Source organism: Myxine glutinosa, chromosome 11, assembly GCF_964187855.1.
Source record: "Myxine glutinosa chromosome 11, kmMyxGlut1.1, whole genome shotgun sequence".
In the NCBI taxonomy this organism is placed as follows: domain Eukaryota; kingdom Metazoa; phylum Chordata; class Myxini; order Myxiniformes; family Myxinidae; genus Myxine; species Myxine glutinosa.
In genome coordinates, this window is record NC_136271.1 from 114,616,165 (window position 1) to 114,637,942 (window position 21,778).

At 46.1% G+C, this 21,778-nt stretch overlaps 1 protein-coding gene across 3 annotated transcripts; it reads left to right on the plus strand.

Annotated features, from left to right (window-relative positions):
* The first annotated feature begins 3,259 nt into the window (after nt 1–3,259).
* On the plus strand, nt 3,260–14,284 carry LOC144894344 (keratin, type 1 cytoskeletal 11-like). Of its 3 annotated transcripts, none has more exons than XM_078787048.1 (11): nt 3,373–3,765; nt 3,872–3,954; nt 4,312–4,468; nt 9,481–9,645; nt 9,776–9,901; nt 9,993–10,213; nt 10,418–10,482; nt 10,567–10,698; nt 11,386–11,401; nt 11,503–11,537; nt 13,980–14,284. In XM_078787048.1, the coding sequence occupies exons 1-11, from the start codon at nt 3,433–3,435 to the stop codon at nt 14,072–14,074; spliced, it is 1,428 nt and encodes a 475-aa protein (XP_078643174.1). In that variant the 5' UTR covers nt 3,373–3,432; the 3' UTR covers nt 14,075–14,284. The 3 variants fall into 3 exon arrangements, with proteins under 3 accessions (XP_078643173.1, XP_078643174.1, XP_078643175.1); XM_078787049.1 differs by having other exon boundaries at nt 3,374–3,765; nt 10,609–10,698; XM_078787047.1 differs by having other exon boundaries at nt 3,260–3,765; nt 10,418–10,698.
* Nucleotides 14,285–21,778: the final 7,494 nt, after the last annotated feature.

The following is a 21,778-nucleotide window of genomic DNA, read 5'->3' on the forward strand; positions in this document are numbered from 1 at the left end:
TTGAGAACTGTACCCCTGGTGTCGTGTGATTTTAACCCAGCCGTTGTGTCCTTTCCTCAATTGATTTAGCGTAGCGCGACTCGGCCAACGTTCGAGTATAATCGGGTAAACTGTGCAGACGCGGTCATACCAAACCGCTCGGTAAACCAACATCCACAACCGCGTCTGTAACAATATATATAAAACACAGTTTGTGTGTGTGTGTGTAATGTTACCGATAGACTCCTAAACGGAGAGGCTTATGTGCTTGATATTTGACATAGACATGGCCATTGAGCGTGGGACGAACATGGCCGAACTCAAAATATTTGACGATCCATATTTTTTATTAATATTTACCTCAGCGCATTTCAGCGAAGTACCCGCTAATCTCAGCCGGTTCCAGAGCAGCTCGCTGATTCGCTCAGAGCGATCACGTGATGTTCCATTCCCGCCGCCAGACTGATTCGCTCAGAGCGATCACGTGATGTTCCATCCCGTCACACGTCGCTTCACCTTTTATGCGATCGTGTTTTGTATCGATTCTGTGCGATATGAATTAAATGTCTTTGAAACAGCTGTGAAACGTCTTTCCACAACCCTTCCGTAACCGATTGGAGCAGTTTCTTGCCGCACAAAACGAGTTCCGCGAAGCGAGTTGGTCGAGTCGTGCTGACCAGGATGGCAACATGGCGGCTTCACTTTCACGGAGTATGAGCGTTCTATATATTTTCAATTCAGTGCGCCCGTGATTTGTGGCATAGACATGACCATTGGGCCTTCACGGTGTAATTTGTGCGAGGATTTTGTCCGAGTGAGCTTGAGTCGAGAGGGCGAATGTACGAGTTGGGGATGTACGGGTCTCCCTTCCCCCGCCCGGCAACGCCGGTACTGGAGCACGTCACAGGATCGGTGAGTCTCCAAAATCCGCTTCGTGCTGTTGCGAATATGCAGGACTATGTCCGATTGTTGTGCTGCTCTCCGACCATGAGAACTGCAACGTCATTGTTGACTGGCCATCCCCTTCCCTCCCCCTTCCCCCTCCACCGTACCCCACCCCTTCTCCCCCTCCCTTTCCCCCCTCCCCCTCCCTCTCCTCCCTCCCCTTCTCCCCTCCCCCACCCTTCTCCCCTCCCCCCCTCTTCTCCCCTCCCCCGCCCAGCAATGCCGGGTACTTCTGCCGGGTCCCCCCTCCCCCTCCCCCTCCCCCACCCATCCCTCACCCTCCCCATCCCCCCCTCTTCCCTACCCCCTTCCCCTCCCCACTTCCCCCCTTCCCTTCTGATCCCTCTTATTCCCAGTGGGGAGGACCAAACGAATCCAATCCACCAATCCAATCTGCAATTCCCTATTCGTGTGAGTGAGTTCGTTCTGTCTGTATTGTCCTGGGTATAAGTAAGCTTGTATAAGTTAATATTTGCACTGTGACTCCTGCTGCTTCTGTCTTTATTTTCGTATTTTTCCTTCTTCCTTGGTTTCTTTGGTCTTGTAAATAGTAGTAATAAATTATATTTGTTCTTCCTTACCTTCTGGTTTCCTCTCGTCCGATCGCTTTAGTGATTTCTCGATTGAGTACCTGTGGCGCGATTTTGGCCAACGTTCAGAATCGGGTCTAGTTCTTGTTAATAGTTCGAGCCGCGGCTGCTAATACACTCGGCAAATAACATCTTGTCCGCGGTCTCGAACGAGGTTGCTCACCTGCCTCTCTGGAGGGAGCTGGGCAGCTTCAGGACTCACATCGGTCAGTCACAGACAAGGGGATTATTCCCCCCCTTGGTAAGGGGAAAAAGGGCCGACGGTGAGATCCGCAACAATATATATATATACAGTGCATATTCAGACCCCTTCACTTTTTTCACATTTTGTTATGTTGCAGCCTTATGCTGAAATCGTTTAAATTCATTTTTCCCTCATCAATCTACACTCAATACCCCACAATGACAAAGAGAAAACAGGATTTTAGAAAGTTTTGCAAATTTATTAAAAAGAAAAAACTGAAATATCACATTGACATAAGTATTCAGACCCTTTGCTATGACACTTGAAATTTAGCTCAGGTGCCTTTCTCTTGATCATCTTTGAGATGTTTCTACACCTTGATTGGAGTCCACCTGTGGCAAATGCAATTGATTGGACATGATTTGGAAAGGCACACACCTGTCTAAATAAGGTCACACGGCTGACAATGGATATCAGAGCAAAAACCAAGCCATGAGGTCGAAGGAACTGCCTGCAGAGCTCAGAGACAGGATTGTGTCGAGGCACAGACCTGGGGAAGCCTACAAAAAAGAATTCTGCTGCATTGAAGGTTCCAAAGAACACAGTGGCCTCCATAATTCTTAAAAGGAAGAAGTTTGGAACAACCAGGACTCTTCCTAGAGCTGGCCGCCCGGCCAAACTGAGCAATCGGGGGAGAAGGGCCTTGGTAAGAGAGGTGACCAAAACCCGATGGTCACGCTGGCTGAGCTCCAGAGATCTTGTGTGGAGATGGGAGAAACTTCCAGAAGGACAACCATCACTGCGACACTCCACCGATCTGGGCTTTATGGCAGAGTGGCCAGACGGAACCCTCTCCTCAGTGAAAGACACATGAAAGCCCGCTTGGAGTTTGCAAAAAAGCACCTAAAGGACTCTCAGACTGTGAGAAACAAGATGCTTTGTGAGAAACAAGGGCTTGTGGGTCCTCCGACCATCACTATCTACTGATGCATGTGTTCTTCTCGTAACCCCCTCTTGATTAAAATTCCAAAATCAATACTTACTGCATACCTCAAAACTTTTATTCCTCGCTTCTCCCAGCTATGGGACCACCTTCCACAGGCTGTTTTGTTTCACGCATCCTTCCAGGACCTCAAGCATGTGGTATGCTGCCACCTTATGTTCTTCCCATGCATTTATGTCTTATATTTATTACCCCCATTAACCTTCATGAACCCAACCATCTTATACTTACTCGTTTCAGTGTTTACTGCCCTCATCCCTTTCCACATATCCTGATTGTTTATTCCCATGCTGTTTGTCCCACTGTCAGATCTACTTTGCTCTTCCATGAACCTCACTCCTGTAAAAAAAGAAGAAGAAAAAAATGGACTCAGAACAGCAATAAGCACGGTCTATTTCACAATAGTTACTGTCAATTAAATTAATAACCACACTAAAAATAATCAACAAAAGTGATTTTTTTTTCTTCCAAATTTAGAACTCATGCAAGGAGATTCTTATTATGACAAGGACAACACCCATTTCTACGTGTGGAGAAAGGTGAAAGAATTCTCATTGTTAACAATGACAGAGATTGGCTTGAGGAAATATTTTGCTGTTGGATGACATCCAAATGAAAGGTTATCTTACCGGTGGTGTATATAAAGGCAACACCCCCATGAGGAGAAAACCAGAACTTCCAGTGAAGCTTTGTCAGAACTAGCTCGTTTGTGTTCCTTTTCAGCAGTCAAGATGAGTTCGCGACAGTTCAGCTCTAATTCATTGAATAACTTCGGTTCAGGTCGGAGCATGAGCACCTATCGTGGTGGTGCTGGTGGTGGTGGTGGTGGTGATGGTGGACAAGGTGGACGAGGCTTAAGCTTTTCAAGCGGTCTGCAAGGTAATGAAAAGCAAGCCATGCAATCCCTTAATGAACGTCTCGCCAATTTCATGAATAAGGTTGGCAACCTCGAGAAAGCAAATGCAGAACTAGAACTCAAGATCAAGGAACTGTTGAAAGGTAAAGGTGCACAAGACTCAGACTACGAGTCATACTATGGGATCATCGCAGACTTACGAGCCAAGGTATGTGCACTTGATCCATTGCTGCTTACCTGGTCAGGAATAATTAATGATTAAAACAAAATAATTTAACATCTAATCATGTATTTTCATGTGTTTGTGTGTGTAGATTCATAATCAAATAATGGAGAATGCCCAAATCAGCCTGGAGATCGACAATGCAAGGCTCGCTGCGGACGACTTTAAAACCAAGTGAGACCGCACATGTTGCGCATGACCCACCATCATGAACAACAATCCTAGTTTGTGTCCTGAACAGATCTGCTAAGTATCATCTTGTGCAGATTTGTTTTGTCAGAGTTGAAATGCACTAAAATTGAATTGAGGCACTGGATATGTCTATAAGTTACATCTATTCTTAGATAACAATTGTTAACGTTGGTTGGGATTCAGCTATAAAACAAAAAAATGTTGGAATATGTGTACAATGAGACCTTGAGTTTTGTCGTGAATTTCACTTCATATCTTCCCCTTTACTGGATCCAGCAGTAAATTCATGGAATTGGATTTCTTCTCAAAAGTGAAATCAAAATGCTCCGCTGATTGCAGGTTGGACAACGAAACTACTTTGCGCACTACTGTGGAAGCTGATATCGACAACTTGCACGGACTGCGCGATGAGTACACGATGGCAACTTCATCAATGAAGGGAGAGCTGGAGGCACTGCAGGATGAGTTGGACTTCTTGAAGAAAAACCATGCGGAGGTTTGAATACTTCTTCTTTCACCAGAAACATTCCAAAAACCGTTGATGGAATTTCATGGAATTTCATAATTGGATGGAAATTCGATGGAATTTCATATTTTCCAAGAAAATGTAAAATTTAAGCAATTATTTTCGTCAAGAAATATACTCATTTTGCAATATAATAACAAGAAAAAGAGGAATTAGAGATTGCAAACCCTCGCCAGGATGTATTTTCAGTGGTTTATAAGGCTTTTGTGTTCAAACAAATGTGGCGGCCGAACCACGTGACCGATGACGTTATCATTTTTTTTTCCAAACTAATTTATTCCGAGATTATCCTCAAGAAATTTCATCTTGATCGGATGAAGTTTTGTACTTGTATTTTCAGTGGTTTTTAAGGCTTTTGTGTTAAAACAAATATGGCGGCTGGACCATGTGACCGATGACCCCAATTTTTTTTTTTTCTAAACGAATTTATTCCTAGGTTATGCTCAAGAAATTTCATCTTGATCGGATGAAGTTTTGTACTTGTCGAATTATGACGTCATAATGGAGGCACCTACGACATCATCATTAACATATTTTATTCCCCATGGAGAGTTCTTTACAATGAGCCATGTCTCAATTTTTTCTATTCGGCACTTGCGGAGATATAGAGGTTTTTTTTTTTTTGTATTTTTTTTTTGTATACAAGATCGAGGCTCATGAAAGAGCGAACAATAATCACACAGAAAGACAAACCGACACATAAAACATATAACATCGGGAGCGGTAGACAAGATGGGGAGAGAGGAGGAAGGACACAAACACAACATTATTTTGAGAGCAGGTACCGAGAGACATGGAGACATCGAGAGATCTGTGAGAGGGAGAGGGCATTGGGGGTGCGGAATGGGAAGGGGGGGGGGGGGGAGGGGGTGGGAGAGGTACAAAACATATGGACACTGCCAGGACTTCCAGGAAAGAAGTTGGAATTTCAAACAAGGTGGATCTGGGGTGAATTAGCAGGGATAGAAAAGATCAAGGTTTTGGATGGGGGAAGATAAGAGATGGTGGTGAACAGCTGTTTTAAAGACCTGGAGGGACGAGTGGGATTGAAGGGAGTGAGGGAGTTTGTTCCAGAGGCGGGAGAAAAGAGGAATGAAAGAGTGAAGGTGAGCAGAGAGCCGAGATTTCGGCAGTTTAACCATCAGAGAGTTGCTGGCAGATCTTGTGCGACCTGTAGGAATATTTGGGGGACAGAGCACAGAGAGAGCTGGGGGTGCAAGGCCGGAGAGGAGTCGGTAGAAGACAGAAAGACCACCTACCTGCCTGCGGTGAGTGAGTGAAAGGCCCTCAGAGATAGCTTCATCACGGGAGATTCCAATAATTCTGAAAGCTTTGGTTTCGACAGCGTGAAGCCGATCTCGGTGTGAGGCAGGAGCACCGGCCCATAGGGGAGAACAGTATTCCATTGAGCTGCGGATGAAAGCCTTGTATGTGGTGAGGAGCTCAGGTGTGCCGAGGAAGGACTTCGCACGACGGAGGATGCCCAGTCGGCGACTGGCTTTGGAGGCCAGGTTGGAAATGTGGTTTTTCCCAAGAAAGATCATGGCAGATAGTGAGACCCAAAAGCTCGAGCGACAGAACTTCTTGGAGAGGATTGTTGAGAAAGTAGATGGGAGGGTTGTCCAGTCGATCTTTTCGGAGAGACATAGTAAGAGTGTGAGATTTGTCAGGATTGAAAGACATGTTCCACTTGTTTGACCAGTCTGTGATTTTGTCCAAGTCTTCAGAGAGTGAGGAGGCTGCAGACTGCCGATCTGAGGGCAGAGGAATGGAGTGGCAGAGAGTGGAGTCATCAGCAAAGAGATAGAGAGGATTTTCCAGAGAGTCGGAGAGATCATTGATAAAGACCAGAAAAAGCACAGGGCCCAGAACACTGCCTTGGGGAACTCCAGCCTGAACAGGAAGGGGAGTTGAGAGAAATCCATTCAGGGCCACACGTTGACTACGACCAGAGAGGACGTCCGCAAGCCATGCATGGAGATTTCCATGGATACCATAGGAGGAGAGTTTGGTGAGCAGAGCTGGGTGCCAGACCGTATCGAAGGCACGTGATATGTCGAGGGAGACAGCTCTGATTTCCTGTTTGGCATTGAGGACCTCCATCCATTGTTGAGACAGCAGAAGCAGCATGTCCAGAGTAGAGTGACCTGGTCTGAAACCAAATTGATGATCAGAGATCAAGCCATTGGAGAAGAGGAAAGATTTCATATCCGAAGCAATGATGGATTCCATGACTTTGCTGATAATTGGGAGCAGGCTGATTGGTCTGTAGTTGCAAGGATCTGTTTTTGCACCTTTTTTGTGTAAAGCGGTAATGTTTGCTGATTTCCAGGATGCTGGCAGATGACCTTGAGCAAAAGAGAGGGTGAAAAGGACAGAGAGAGGGTGAGATAGAGCAGCAGAGCAGGATTTTAGGACCCGTGGGCTGATGCCGTCTGGTCCAGTTGCAGAATCAGAGTCGAGGTTAGACAAAAACTCCTCCACCTTGTCAGGAGAGAAGGACACAGAGTCCAGGAGCAGTTGGGTTCGACTGGGAAGGGTGGGAACAGAGAGAGATGGGTTTGGGACACAAGATTTTGAGGCAAACACAGAGTTGAGGCATTCGGCTTTGTCACGTGCGATGTCAACTGTGTGGCCATTTGAGGTAAGGGAGGGGATGGAGGGGGAACAAACACCAGAAACGGATTTGACCAGACGCCACCAGGATTCGGAGGAAGGAGACAGGTTTGAGAGTTCATTCTTGAGTGTGGAGAGATAGTGCTTCCTGGCACTCCTGAGGGTAGACACACACTTGTTCCGAGCTTGGTGGAAGGAACTGAGATTGCCTTCAGTTGGATTTGCCTTCCAAGAGGCAAAGGCAAGTTGTTTCAGGGCAACTGCCTCACCACAAGATTCAGTGTACCATGGACGGGAGGAAGGGTAAGACATCTGAAGACGAGATGGGATAAATCTGTGCATGAGAGAGAGCAGTTTGCTTTGGAAGAATTCCCAGGAAGAATTGATGTCAGAGGCAGTGGAGATGGGATTTCGTGCAAATTTCGAGGTGCAAACTTTTCGGTTTTTCCAAGATGGCGGCCGAACCACGTGACTTATGACGTCATAATTATGATCAAAAACTTCTACAGGTGGAGTTGCACCTATGGTGAAAATTCCGTGTCAATCGGACCAACGGTTGCAGAGAAAATCATATTTATTCTCTGCGGACAAACAGACAAACAGACAAACAAACAAATAGACAAACAAACAGACAAACAAATAGACAAACAAACGGTCTCAAATGCAATACCCTCTCCTCTGGCGAGGGTAATAATAATAATAATAACAATAATAATGATAATAATGATAATAATAATAATAATAATAATAACTAGAACGGCACTCAGTAGAGAGCATACCTCCGCCTGGTTGGTCCTATCACTCAATGGTGAAGAATCACTTAACAATTTCTCGTAGCCGGATCTGAATCCAGATCTTCTCCAAAATCTAATCATTTCGTCCTTGTCACATACGCTACATCTCTCCCAAATTTCGTCCGAATCCGTCCACAACGTTTTGAGATATTTTGTTCACAAACGGACAGACAGACAAACAAACAGACAGACAGACAGACAGGGGTGAAAACATAACCTCCATCCACCTTTGGTGGCGGAGGTAATAATAAGAAATTTTATTTACATATAGTACTTTTCAAATACAAAGAAATTTCAAAGCACTGAATTTAGGAAAATCAGTTAATCAAGGAAAAAAGAAATAAAAAGAAATGTAACAAGAATCAAAGTATAGTAGACTATAATTACAGAAAAAAAACAAGTACAGTATATATGGAAATATAGAATCAAATTTCATTAAATACAATGTCTTCTGATAAATAGGGGAGAGGGGGTAAGGGGAGGGGGGGGGCGGGGGAAATCAAATTGCATACAGTGGAAATAATAACATCGTTGACCAGTACTTTTTGCAAAGCAGGTTACTTAAAGGCAAGGCAGTAAAGGTGGGTTTTAAGCCGAGATATAGAACCTGTAATAAAACTGGATGCCTTCAGGTGATCTGGTAGCTTATTCCATAGGTGGGGTGCAACCGAGCAAAAAGCCCGGTCCGCCATTGTGGGCAACCACATCCTGAGCACAGATAGGAGACCGACAGTGCTCGACCTAAGGGTGCATGTGGGTGTGCAATGGCCAAGTAAACTTTCCAAATATGTGAGGCAGGTGCCATGTAAAATCTTAAAACCAAAAGTGAAATTTTAAACTAAATTCGATATTTCACTGGCAATCAATGCAAGGAAGCCAGCACAGGAGTGATGTGCTCTATTTTCTTATTTTGGTTAAACCCCATACAGCACTATCCTGAACATATTGCAGCGTTTGAAGGGATTTGGCAAGTAAACCAACAGAGAGTGAATTGCAGTAATCAAGCATGGAAGAGATAAATCGCAATATCTACAATTATTTGATATTTCATGAGAAATTATTTAACACGTCAATGTAAATATAAAGTGGTGGAAAATGGTTTGCCTGCGATGAGTAAAAACGTTTATCAAAGTAAATATGTTGATTTCTCTGCTGTGAGAAACTCTTTGAGGTAATAATCGTTGCTAAACAATATTCTGATCACAGGACTTCTGAAGTGTAATACGATAGATGATAGATTGATATTTCTTATGTTCTTTAAAGCTTTCTCTTCTCTAAAATATCAGCCCCGTTTGTTGTTAACAGACTGTGGTGGTGATATTTCCTGGTGGGCCACATGTCCATGTAAAATGGAATAAAGAATGTCAGCACAAAATTAATGCTCAACACAGTTCGTGTGGTCAGAAGACATGGTTATTGAGAAATACACAAAGTATAACTTATCACTGTTATTGTAAGATAAGATATGTGTCGTCATAGAAATATGGCATTTTAACAAGTCGGAAATACAACTTTACCTGGAATATATATGGACATTATTCAATAAACTCCTTCAACTTTCTCCCCCTTTAGGAAGTTGCAGCATTGAAGTCACAGATTTCTGGTTCCAGCATGTCTGTGGAGGTTGATGCCCAACAAGGTCCAAACATTATGCAGATGTTGGATGATATGAGAAGCAGATATGAAGCTGATATAGAAAGGAACAGGGCTGAGGCTGAACAAGCTTTTCAACTACAGGTCAGTTTTTGTAAAAGTTAGACATTGTGAGAGCAACGTAGTTGTAGTTGGAAAAACAACATCATGTTACTTAAGTTATGTGTGCCAATCATGAAATTGTTCCTTCCATTACCTTGAAATGTTATTTTAGGCTGAGCAGGTGCAGCAGGTTGCAGTCCAACAAAACCAAGCTGCAATGTCTTCGAAGAATGAGGTCACTGAGATGCGACAAAGTATGCAGGTCCTACAGAGTGAGCTGGCAACTTTACGAGGCCAGGTAAGCTGGATAAGTAAAACTCAGGTGTCTGTTTTATGTGACAATTATCGTCCTTATAAAAAATAAAGTTAGAGTATGTTCTGTATTCTAGATTCCCTCTTTGGAAGACACGCTGGATGACACAAGATGCAGAAAACAACGTGAACTGGAATCGTATCTGAACAGGTTGGAACAACTTGAGGGAGACCTTGCAAGCGCACGCGGGGATATCAACGGCCAGAAATGTGATTACGCCAAACTCCTGGATGAAAAGATGCAGCTTGAAGCTGAGATTGAAACATATCGCCGTTTGCTGGATGGAGGAGGCAGCGGGTAACTTAACAAGCTATTTTGTAGCATTTCTAGCCAAGCAATGTGTGTCAATTGTGAAAAATAAAAAGGTATTTTAAATTTTTTTCTTTAATGTGTAAAACCCCCCAAAAAACAAAACTACAACACATCAAGTGTAAAGCACTCTCTATTTGTTTGAAGATACTGAAAGCCTTTCTCATCATGATATTATAATGTTTTCTCCAGAGTTGAAATGTCACCATCCTCATCTTCATCATCAAAGGGAATGAGGTCAGGATCTGGAGGAACAGGTTCAGGATCTGGAGGAACAGGTTCAGGGTCTGGAGGAACAGGTTCAGGGTCTGGAGGAACAGGTTCAGGGTCTGGAGGAACAGGTTCAGGATCTGGAGGAACAGGTTCAGGATCTGGAGGAACAGGTTCAGGGTCTGGTGGATTAAGTCTCAAGACTGGTGGATTAAGTCTCGGGTCTGGAGGATTAAGTCTCGGGTCTGGAGGTTTCAGTGAACGTAAGTACCATACCTTTAATTAAGAAGTCCCAGCGAATGCAAGAACTCTGCTTTCAAATGGATAAAGATTCTGAAGGATAAACAAGTGCCAAACACTTGGAGGGGAGGAGGGGGTGTTTATTTGAATACTCTGTTCTTAATTAGGGTATGTGTAGATTAGGGAATGTTTCTAATTCGGGTATGTTTCTAATTAGGGTATGTGTAGATTAGGGTATGTTTCTAATTAGGGTATGTTTCTAATTAGGGTATGTTTCTAATTAGGGTATGTTTCTAATTAGGGTATGTTTCTACTTATGTAGAAAAGAAAACGCATTTGCATTTCTTGGATGATTGTTGTCTTGTTCTTAGAACGACTTGGAACATCCATGTACTTTTCCAATACAATATTCATGTCTCTATACAGTTACATCTCCAGTGTTACAAAACTAAAATGGTTATTCATTTGAATCATCCTCTGAATGAAGAAATTGTATTTAAGCGAATCAAGTCAAAATCAAATTTTACCAAAGTTGTTGTTATATCTGGAATACAAAGGTCACTATTATGCATTATTATGTCCTCATCGACGAACAGAGATCTTTAAAGTGAATTTTAAGGGTTGAAATTGAAAGTAACTTTGGATATTCTTTGTCCACCCCTCCACCCTCCCACTGCTCCGCTTCCAAACTCGCAACGATTCTTCCACAGAAGTCATCAAGACAGAGTAAGGATTTGTAATAATTTTCATTTTACTGGATGGTGTAATTACTCGATGGTGTGAAATACTCAATTTTAACTTGCTCATCATGTGTTTCTAATTTCCAGGCTACATGAAAACAAAGCATCAAAAGAACCTGTCGGTAAGGTTAACATTCGTTTGGACAATGAATGCAATGAAATTTTCATGAAGAAAACTAGAGCCAATGAGGAGGCTGATAGGAAGGCCTAGGGGTACGCACACTCGTACCTAAGCCGTCTAGCCTGGATTTAAATCCCGACCCAGCTCTAAACTATTATCCTGGCGTTGCACAGGCAGAGTGATTCATGTGTATGCCGTCGCTTGGATGGATGCTAAACGGACGTCCCATCTGCCGGTTTTATTTAGTGAATGATAAACACCCCATGGTGTCCGCTGTGAAGAGTAGGCTAGCTATCACCGGCATCATGACCAAATTCCAAATTCCTGCTCTAACTACTGCTTGGATACTGGGAAGGCAATGTCAAACTACCCAGTTTAATCCTTGCTCAGAAATCTGCCTCAGCAGTACCAACGTTCTGTGAAGAGTATGGTACATAAGAGAGAGAGAGAGAGTTGAAGAGAGAGGGGAATTAATTAATTATTTAATTTGCAGTGTTAATTTGCAAGGTGTTATCATCCAATGTCTACAAAATAGCTTTTTCTAAAACTTAACTGTATACTGGCTGAAGTACCTGACCTGGTATTGCCCAGGGAAATTCAATTAAACCCTCTAATCATTAAATTTGTGTTGTTGAGAACAAATCACAACAAATTAACATACGATCTTCACAACACATATTACTCGATCACTCCCGGGAGAAAAAAAAACCCAGGCAGTGCATAAGCACAACACCTGGTCGAGGCCTGAAGGCCAATTATCTGGTTTTATCTGGGGTCATTTTTTTATTATCCAAACATAGCCCTTGACCTTCCTCTGGATGAAAGAGGAGGGTATGCAATGTTTGGTTGCACTGGTTCCTGCAGAGTCCGAATGCATAAACGAACAAACAAACTTTCTTTTTTATAAATTAGATATCACCCTCTGGGTGTGTCAAGTTTGCGCATTACTTGCTCAAAAAAACTATAGTCTGTGTTTTGCAAGAAGACTATTCATGTTAGTGTGGTGTCGGCTTAAAGGGTTCTAGATGGTCTGAACACTCTAAAGGATACGTTCCAATCGTAGTTAGTGTTGAAGGGGTCAAAAGGGTCTCGTCTCTCAAGCATTTAAAAAGGGTCTAAAAAGGTCCAAGTGGTCTAACGGTCTAAATGGTCAAGGGGCCAAGCTGTCTCATCTGTCTGAAGAATGTATGGGGTTACAGTGGTGTTAAGGTCTAAGGGGTGAAAAGATCAAAATGTTCTGGGGTCTAAAGGGTAAAAAGGTCAAAAGAGTGAAGGGATCTAAAGGTGTGTAAAGTGTCAAAAGGGTCTTAAAGGTAAAAGGGTTCTCAAGGGTATTCAATGTCTTCAAGGTTCTTACAGATCTTTGGGGTCAAAAGGTTATTTGGGGTCTTATGGGTCTTTGACGTCTGAAAGTTCTTAAGGGTCTTTGGAGGTCTAAAATATATTTGGGGTAAAAAGGGTCTTTGAGGACTAAAGGGTCTTCAAAATCTTAAGGGTCATAAAGGGTCTTGTGGGTCTTCAGGGATTTAAAGGGTTTTAGTGGTCTTAAAGGCCTTAAGGGTCTTAAACAGTCTTAGGAGTCTTCAGGGTCTAATTTCTCAAGCATGTGAAAAGTCTTCTCTCAAGCATGTAATCTATTATCTCAAGCATGGAAAAAGCATGCAAAGGCAGGTGTTAGAGGTCTTCAGAGTCTTTAAAGACTGAGGTGGTGACTGAAAATACCCTAAGGACAATCCCTGGATCAGACTTGGGCTGTGTGCCAAATTTTGTGGTTGTCGGCCATGCGGCCTTTGCAAAAAACACAAACATACAGACAGACAGACGACGAATTATATTTATTATATCTCACTTGGCATTTTTTATCCATCACTATGATAATGGATTTATTCACAAGACGGCATGTCGTGCTTCACACATATTCTGCTTTAGCCATTCCATCATTTGCCTGAGGTCATCTTCCATTTGCTTGGAAGTCAGCAAACATCACCTTCATTAACCATCCTTGCTGCTTGTAAATATGGCGTGACCAAAAATCATTTCCACTTCACTGCGAAGTGTCGGGTGACTTGGTTTGAACCTTCCTTTAAAATGAGTGAACTTGGACATTTTGAAAATTTCGAATTATTCTCACTCAGATTTTAACTCAATCAGATCACCATAATGCAAATTAATCAAGTTATTTAAACTTTCTTTATGTAAGGGAAGATTATTTGAAATACCGGATACCACCGGGTGGCGCTATATGATGCATTTACAACGAAAGAATTGGGGTCTTCCCCAATACAAAAAAAAAAAAAAAAAAAAAAAATACAATAAAATACCAAAAAAAAAAAATATACAAACCCACTTTTGTAGTTTAGGTGAGTAACTGCTTGATGAATTATGATATTTTTGTAAATGATTGAATTTTTTACAATAACGAACAAAATGTATTGTGTTGCAGTTGAGCAGAGGAGGAGAATACAAATTGTAACAGAAAAATGGGTGGACGGGAAGTTGATTGGTGAAGAGGTGCACACTTCTGAAGAACCTTTCTAGTAATTACTTCTACTCCTGCTCAATCACACTCAAGTTTGATGAAAAGCTTCGCTGTTTTGACTTGTTATTCGAGGGCTTATTTCTGGGGTTTAAAAAATATGGTTTTCCCTTCCAGACATTAAGAACAGGTGGCTAAGCAATGGTGCTCGGTGGTGAAATGCTTGCTCATCCTTGAAGCAGAAATGCAATAAAATTAATGATCATGCTGTTTCTTGTTGTACTGTAACTGAAACACAACAGTAAGATGCAATCCCTGGATCACAAATAAACAGCATTCACCTTCAACACAAGAAACAACATAGAATGAATGAATGAATGATCGTTTTAAGGCCATTTTCCCCCGCTAAAGCGGGGGTTAGACCTTGCGGGCCCCATGACAATCATGGTTCCCTGTTTGAGGCAATGTTTTTATGGCCGGATGCCCTTCCTGACGCCAACCCTTGGTCACGCTCTTATGATGCGCAGGGATACGGTGTACCTATTCTAAGCCGGGGTACACACCGGGATCATTCATCCCAGCAAGCTGGTGCTCAATTTGCCGACCTCGGAAGGATGACAGGCTGAGTCAACCCCCCTGGTGTTAATTCAGCAATCGACCGGGATTCGAACCCAGGATCCTAGGATCCCAAGCCGGCACCCTATGATCCCAAGCCGGCACCCTAACCGCGAAGCCAACGCCAGGCTAAAAACAACACAAGAAACAAGAAACAACATAGGAAATAAAGAAATGGAAAAAGTCACTTTGGTACTTAGTGACCAACATCCTCACAGAAGTTAAAATCAGCAAGTGATGAGAAAACATACCTCGTGTTGATACTGATGATATAACAATTAAATTTCACTCTTCTTCATATTCGTGTTTGGAAAAAGAAAATAATGAGCAAATGAACGCAAAAGTATTCAAACTGATTTCTATCCAAAGATAAGAATAATATTGGAATTTTACTTCCTCAACATTTTACAAAAATGATCAAAAACCTTTTTCCAACCATGAAATAATCTATGTATTTCCTTTTTAATAATTCCACTTTTTTATGTTGAAGGCTCCAGTCACGGACTATATAGTCCTCATCGAGGCAAAGCCTTAAATATAAGAGCTGCATAAAGAGAAATAAAAGAGAGATAATAAAAGGTCAGGAGTGAAACTGAGTATGAGAAGTGTATGATCAAAGGTGGATGATGTTTTTTGTGAGAAAGAGAGAGTGAAGCTAGCCCGGTAGCTAAAGTTTGAGTGAGACTAAGTAAGACCAGCGATCTTGACACGGAGAGTGTAAGATGGTTCCGGGCACCACTTTTAACGCTCCTAAGTCAGAAAGCTCGTACTACCCTGAGCGGTTGCTGTCTACACCCTACTACCTAAAAAACAATCTCCAACCGGATGGGTGTTTTTTAAGGAGGCACCATCTCTGTACTGGATGGCCATTGGCTCACTAAGGGAGGTCATTCGCCCTTTAACAGGTATTGTTTTTAGTCCTGCATGTTGGCAAAATCACCCTTCCCACTGGCAAGCCAGTAAGGGTAGTCGGTTTAGTCGCTGACTACACGACCATGCGCAGGTAGCACTGCGTTACGTGTTAACAGTGGCCGTCAAGAAGCCGACCTGACTTCAAGAAAAACCGACTTGACGCTGCATACGAAAAGAAAGACAACTTCAGAGATTCATCCCAACATTATTCAAAACAAGTACAGATACATTCAAAATACACCGCCCCCATGCCAAATAATTAAATATCCTACAGCGTGGCATTGCCAGGGTGCCTGTGGCGCCTGGCAATACCGCAGTGCAGCTCATAGAGAGTGCATTGGGAGGGAGAGGTGTACAATAATTGATTGATTAATTGCATAATTAAAATCAAGAAAAGATTATCATAAAATATTTTCTTAATCAATGGCTAATAGCAAGCATAACTAAACCACTAGTGCTTCATCCGAAGATGTATTGTTGCGGATCCTGGGTTCGGCGACATACTAAGGGGGGTTTAAGCCCTGCTCCCCCTCGAATTCCGGGTCCACGAGGCCAACAACCACAACTACACTAGTGGTGGACGGATTGCTAAGCAATTCCAGCCGCCGAGCCCGCAGCTACGCGTGGAAGGGTTAACGGTCATCACCAGAATACCTTCAGACACATGCAGCTGTGAGAACGGGGACTGAACCCCGCACGAGTCACACTGATCCTGGATGCCCGAGCGGTTGTGTGTCGCGTAACTCGTGCCGTTAACACTATCGAACCCGATTGAGCGGTTTTAATTCGGGGCGATGCTAGGTCAATATGGAAAGGACGATGACGGCCAGGTTGGAAACCAAAACACAGTATTTATTCACAGTATTTACAGAACATGGACAAAGTGAAGAATCTTAATGGCCTTGTAGTGAAATCGTATCCGTACTGAACCCGGGTGGGGATGCTCGCTGCGCGCTGTCATTGTTGTCACCGCTAGGGGCGTGACTATAAGACCCGTAGCTGTGTCGGTGCTCCGAGACTTCTCCCTTGTGACATGTTACATCGGTAGCCTCGTTAATGGTACGCCTTTATAGAATATCTAGCTTGCTTGCATTGACTGTTATGAATGGCTTCATGAGATGTCGCATCGTATGCTTATTGTGTATTTCTACTTACAGGAATGATGTGATGATCTAAATGCAATTAAACCAAACCGTTGGACTTAAGTTGTGCGGACCTGAATGGTTATTCACAACACTTAATTGCATTTAAGATCTGCTGACATGGCTGGCAACAAGGCGCTGACGGTGTCCATTTTCAGCGCCGACCCACAAGCCACGGACGGAGGCTTGCAACTCAAGCACTGGCTCCGACAACTGGAGCATCTCTTTGATGAGCCTGAGACCGCTCCGACGCCTGCCGCGAAGCTGGCGATATTACACTCAAAAATCGACTACCGGGTCTACCACGCGATCGCTCAATGCACGACGTATGATCTTACCATCGCGGAGCTCAAGCGGCTTTACATAAAAGAAAAAAGCCCTGTGTATGCGCGTTATTTGCTGCAGACGCGACGGCAGCAGCCCAACGAAGCTATGGACCATTACGCCCAGGAGCTCCGGCAGCTTTTGCTGGATAGCGTCAGGGAGCCACGGACTCCCGAGCAGGCTAAGGATGATCGTCTTTTAGATGCCTTCATAGCAGGGGTCTCCTCCCAGGAGCTACGTCTCAAACTCTTGGAGAAGACCGACCTGACCTTCGCTACGGCGGTTGAGCAAGCGACAGCGTATACTGAAGCGCGGATGCAATCGAACGCCTATGATCGCACGCGCCTTTTGGCGGGTACCTCACTACACGCCCGGCCGGAGAGTGCTACTGACGAGGACGTGGATCCGCCTGCTGAACACCGGGATGCTCCGGAGGATGACCCTGCCCTGACAGCTGCCGTTTCGACCAGCAGACCCAAGGTCTTGCGCGGGGCCGCATGTTTTTTTTGTGGAGGGCCTCGTCATGCCCGAGTCGTGTGTCCGGCACGTGACGCTATTTGCCATTTGTGCTCGCTAAAGGGACATTACGCGAAAGTGTGCAAGAAAACGGCACGCGGCTCGCGGCCCTTCGACTCGCGCAGCCGCGGACGCGCGGGCGCAGCAACCTTGAACGGGCTCATAGCAGAGCCCACGAGCACAGCGCCTTACCCGACTTCGAAGGGGAGGGCCCCTCTCTGCGGCCCGCTGGGCGCTCAGACGACCTTGACTGGCGCCACCGGACAGCCACCACCGTCTCATTCTCCATCGGGGACAAAGGCCGTGTCCTTGGCCAAACCTCAGGCCACGCAAGGGGCTTTGACACTTTGCCAAGCCCCTTGTACTCCTCGAGTCGTCCACGAGCTAACGGCGGCCCCCGCCACGTCAAAAGAGTTAAGGCAGCTTTCGAATACTACGGAAGCCTCTTGTCAAAGCGACCAAAAACGTAAAAAGGCGATTTCGAATACTACGGAAGCCTTATGTCAAAGCGACCAAAATTGTCAAAAGGCGATTTCGGATCCTACGGAAGCCTTTATCTGCCAGGAGTGTCAAAAGGCGATGACAAATACTACGGAGGCCTTCTCTCGTCGGATTTTGAATCGCGAAACACCGGAATGCTGGGGAAAGCCCTCTGATGACGATAATGGAATCCCCATGGTCAACGCAGACTCCGGCCACGATCGCAAAACTGCTGCTGGTGTAGGATCCACCCGCGAGGCTGGTCCGACCCATTCGGGGGGCTCAGTCCCGCTCCCAGCTGCCTCGTCTGGCCTAGCTCAAGCCCTTATTCCCCTTATGGTTGAGGGCCATTGTGTTCAGGCCTTGGTGGATACCGGATCTACGGATAGTTTTATCGACCAGCGACTTGTGCTCAGGCATGGATGGCGGATCGGGCGGTCTACGAGACGGATCTTCATGGCTTCCCAGGGACTTCGGCTCAGCACAAAAGGGGAATGCCGATTGAAACTCATGCTAAAGGGACGGGTTTTCCCTGATGTACACCTTATGGTTTTACCCGCATTATGTGCTGATATTCTGCTAGGACACGATTTTTTTAAGCTGCATGGACGTCTGGTAATGGAGTTCGGTGGGCCTGACACTCTTGTTGTGGGGGCGGACGACGCGCTGACGGTGTGCGCCCTAGCGCAAATGGACGTCCGGCCGCTTTCGCTGTTCCCCAATCTAACCTCCGACTGTACCCCTGTCGCGGTAAAATCGCGACGCTACTCTCACGCGGACATGCAATTCATTGCGGACGAAACGGCTCAGCTCTTGAAAGACGGCATTATAGAACCTAGTAGGTCGCCGTGGCGCGCCCAGGTCTTAGTGGTGCGCAGCGAGGCCCATCGCAAACGCATGGTAATCGACTATTCCCAAACGATTAACCGCTTTACACAGCTGGATGCCTACCCCCTTCCGGGGATGGACGCGCTAGTGCAACAGGTGTCCCAGTATTCGGTCTATAGTACTCTCGATCTCCGTAGTGCGTACCACCAGATCCCTATCTCTAGGGCGGATCGTATCTATACCGCTTTCGAGTCGGGGCAGCGGTTGTACCAATTTACACGATTGCCTTTTGGGGTAACGAACGGAGTCGCTTGTTTCCAGAGGGCCATGGATGACCTCGTTGCGCGGGAGCACTTAACCGATGTTTTCGTCTACCTCGATAACCTTACGGTTTGTGGATATGACCAAGGGCACCATGATGCTAATCTGAAGCGCTTCCTTGAGGTCGCGCAACGGTATCACTTAACTATGAACGAGGATAAGTGCCAATACTCCCTACGCACCATAGATCTTCTGGGGTACACCGTGACCCATGGCTCTGTCTCTCCGGATAAGGAGCGTCTGCGACCTTTGCTCGACATGGCCCCTCCCTGCGATCGGGCGTCCCTGAAACGCGCCCTTGGGCTGTTCGCCCATTACTCCAAATGGGTGCAAAATTTCTCCGCGAAACTTCGCCCCCTTGTGGCCTGCGACACCTTTCCCCTGAGTACGGCCGCATTGACGGCCTTTGAAGGTCTTAAGACCGACATCGCCCGAGCCGCCGTAGCGACCATCGACGAGAGCGGCTCGTTCGTCCTCGAAAGTGACGCCTCGGATCAGGCCATCGCGGCGACCCTCTCCCAAGGGGGGCGCCCCGTGGCTTTCTTTTCACGGACTCTTACTTCCGCTGAGCGGAGGCACTCGTCCGTTGAAAAGGAAGCGTATGCGATCGTCGAGTCTATTCGGCGATGGCGCCCGTACCTACTCGGGCGGAGCTTCCAAATCATCACGGACCAGCAAAGCGTTGCGTTCATGTACGACACCTTACACGCCCAGCGCATTAAGAACGAGAAAATCACTCGCTGGCGTATCGAACTCGCCGACTTCTGTTACACCATCAAATATCGCCCAGGGAAGGATAACCAGGCCGCCGATGCCTTATCACGCCCGACTACATGTGCTGGTATCACCTCGTTGGAGGGCCTACGGGTGCTGCATGCCACTGCGGGCCATCCCGGCGTAACGCGTTTCGCTCACTTCGTGCGGAGTGGGAATCTCCCTTACTCGATTGACGATATCCGCCGTATCTGTCGCGACTGCGCTATCTGTGCGGAAATCAAACCGCGTTTCTATAACCCTCCTATGGGGACTCTGGTGAAGGCTACACGCCCGTGGGAACGCTTGGCGATGGATTTCAAGGGCCCTTTGCCGGTGTCGAGCGGCTCTCGCTATCTGCTCACTATCGTTGATGAGTACTCACGATTCCCCTTTGCTTATATGTGCGCGGACATGACTGCTGCCACGGTGATGCGATGCTTACAGAACTTGTTCTCAATGTTCGGTTACCCGGCCTATGTCCATACCGACCGGGGTGCAGTCTTCTTGTCTCAGGAGGTGCGCGGCTATCTGCTCCAAAACAACATTGCGTCTAGTTACACCACGCCGTACAGACCCCAGGCTAATGGGCAGATCGAACGCTTCAACGGGATTATCTGGAGGGCCGTCATGCTCCATCTCCGGACCCACAGTCGGGGCCTCGATAAATGGGCTTGGTCGCTACCTGCGGCGTTGAATTCAATCCGGGCACTCCTGAGTACGGCAACCAACCAAACTCCCCACGAGCGACTTTTCCACCACCCCAGGAGCTCGGGGTGTATACGGTCTTTGCCCAGTTGGCTCGCTGGGCCCGGGCCGGCCTACCTTAAACGGGCGGTTCGCGCGAGCAAGTACGACCCCCTTGTGGACAAAGTGCAGATTCTCCAGGCTAATCCTGAGCATGCTCGTGTGATGACGTCTGATGGTCGTGAGACTACTGTCTCCGTTCGTCATCTTGCCCCTTGCGGGGTCGTCGACCTTAGTAGGGAATCGGACGAACCGGTCGAACCCATCTATGAGACTATGGCCTCTCCCGACGCTCCCATCGCCGACAGTCCACCGACCCTCTCCCCGTCAAGACTGCCCGGGTCCGACGACTTGGCGTTACCCCCTTCATCACCCGACCCTGTTGACGCCTCTGACACCGGGGATACAGAATTACGAGATGCCGTACCCGGGGAATTTCGAACGCGTGCTGGCAGAGAAATTCGCCGCCCGGCCCGATGCGGTTGGGCCGACTGATCCACCGCACCCTATTCATGCTGACGCTCTCTCGCTTTTAGCCACGCGGCCGTATAATTCTGACGGGGGGGTGAATGTAGTGAAATCGTATCCGTACTGAACCCGGGTGGGGATGCTCGCTGCGCGCTGTCATTGTTGTCACCACTAGGGGCGTGACTATAAGACCCGTAGCTGTGTCGGTGCTCCGAGACTTCTCCCTTGTGACATGTTACATCGGTAGCCTCGTTAATGGTACGCCTTTATAGAATATCTAGCTTGCTTGCATTGACTGTTATGAATGGCTTCATGAGATGTCGCATCGTATGCTTATTGTGTATTTCTACTTACAGGAATGATGTGATGATCTAAATGCAATTAAACCAAACCGTTGGACTTAAGTTGTGCGGACCTGAATGGTTATTCACAACAGGCCTTACCTAGGTTCCCAGACAAGGGCCCTCATTCGTTCGGGGAAGGGAAGGAAAAGGGTAATGCTCAAGAAGCGCAGCCGCTTCATGCAGCTCGCCCGGATGGGCTCGGTCGTGCAGCTCGTGTGAATGGGCTCGTTGGACGGAAGCCCCGAGAATCGCTCCAACCTGGGACACCACAGCCGGAGATGATCGCGGCAGGAATGACGATCGATAACGTGCACGT

Bases quoted from the DNA above. Each gene is read 5' to 3' on its own strand.
- LOC144894344 (XM_078787047.1), top strand. From the start codon at position 3,433: ATGAGTTCGCGACAGTTCAGCTCTAATTCATTGAATAACTTCGGTTCA. The intron at 3,766-3,871 runs GTATGTGCACTT...TTGTGTGTGTAG, and splicing joins TCGCAGACTTACGAGCCAAG to ATTCATAATCAAATAATGGA. The intron at 9,902-9,992 runs GTAAGCTGGATA...TCTGTATTCTAG, and splicing joins TGGCAACTTTACGAGGCCAG to ATTCCCTCTTTGGAAGACAC.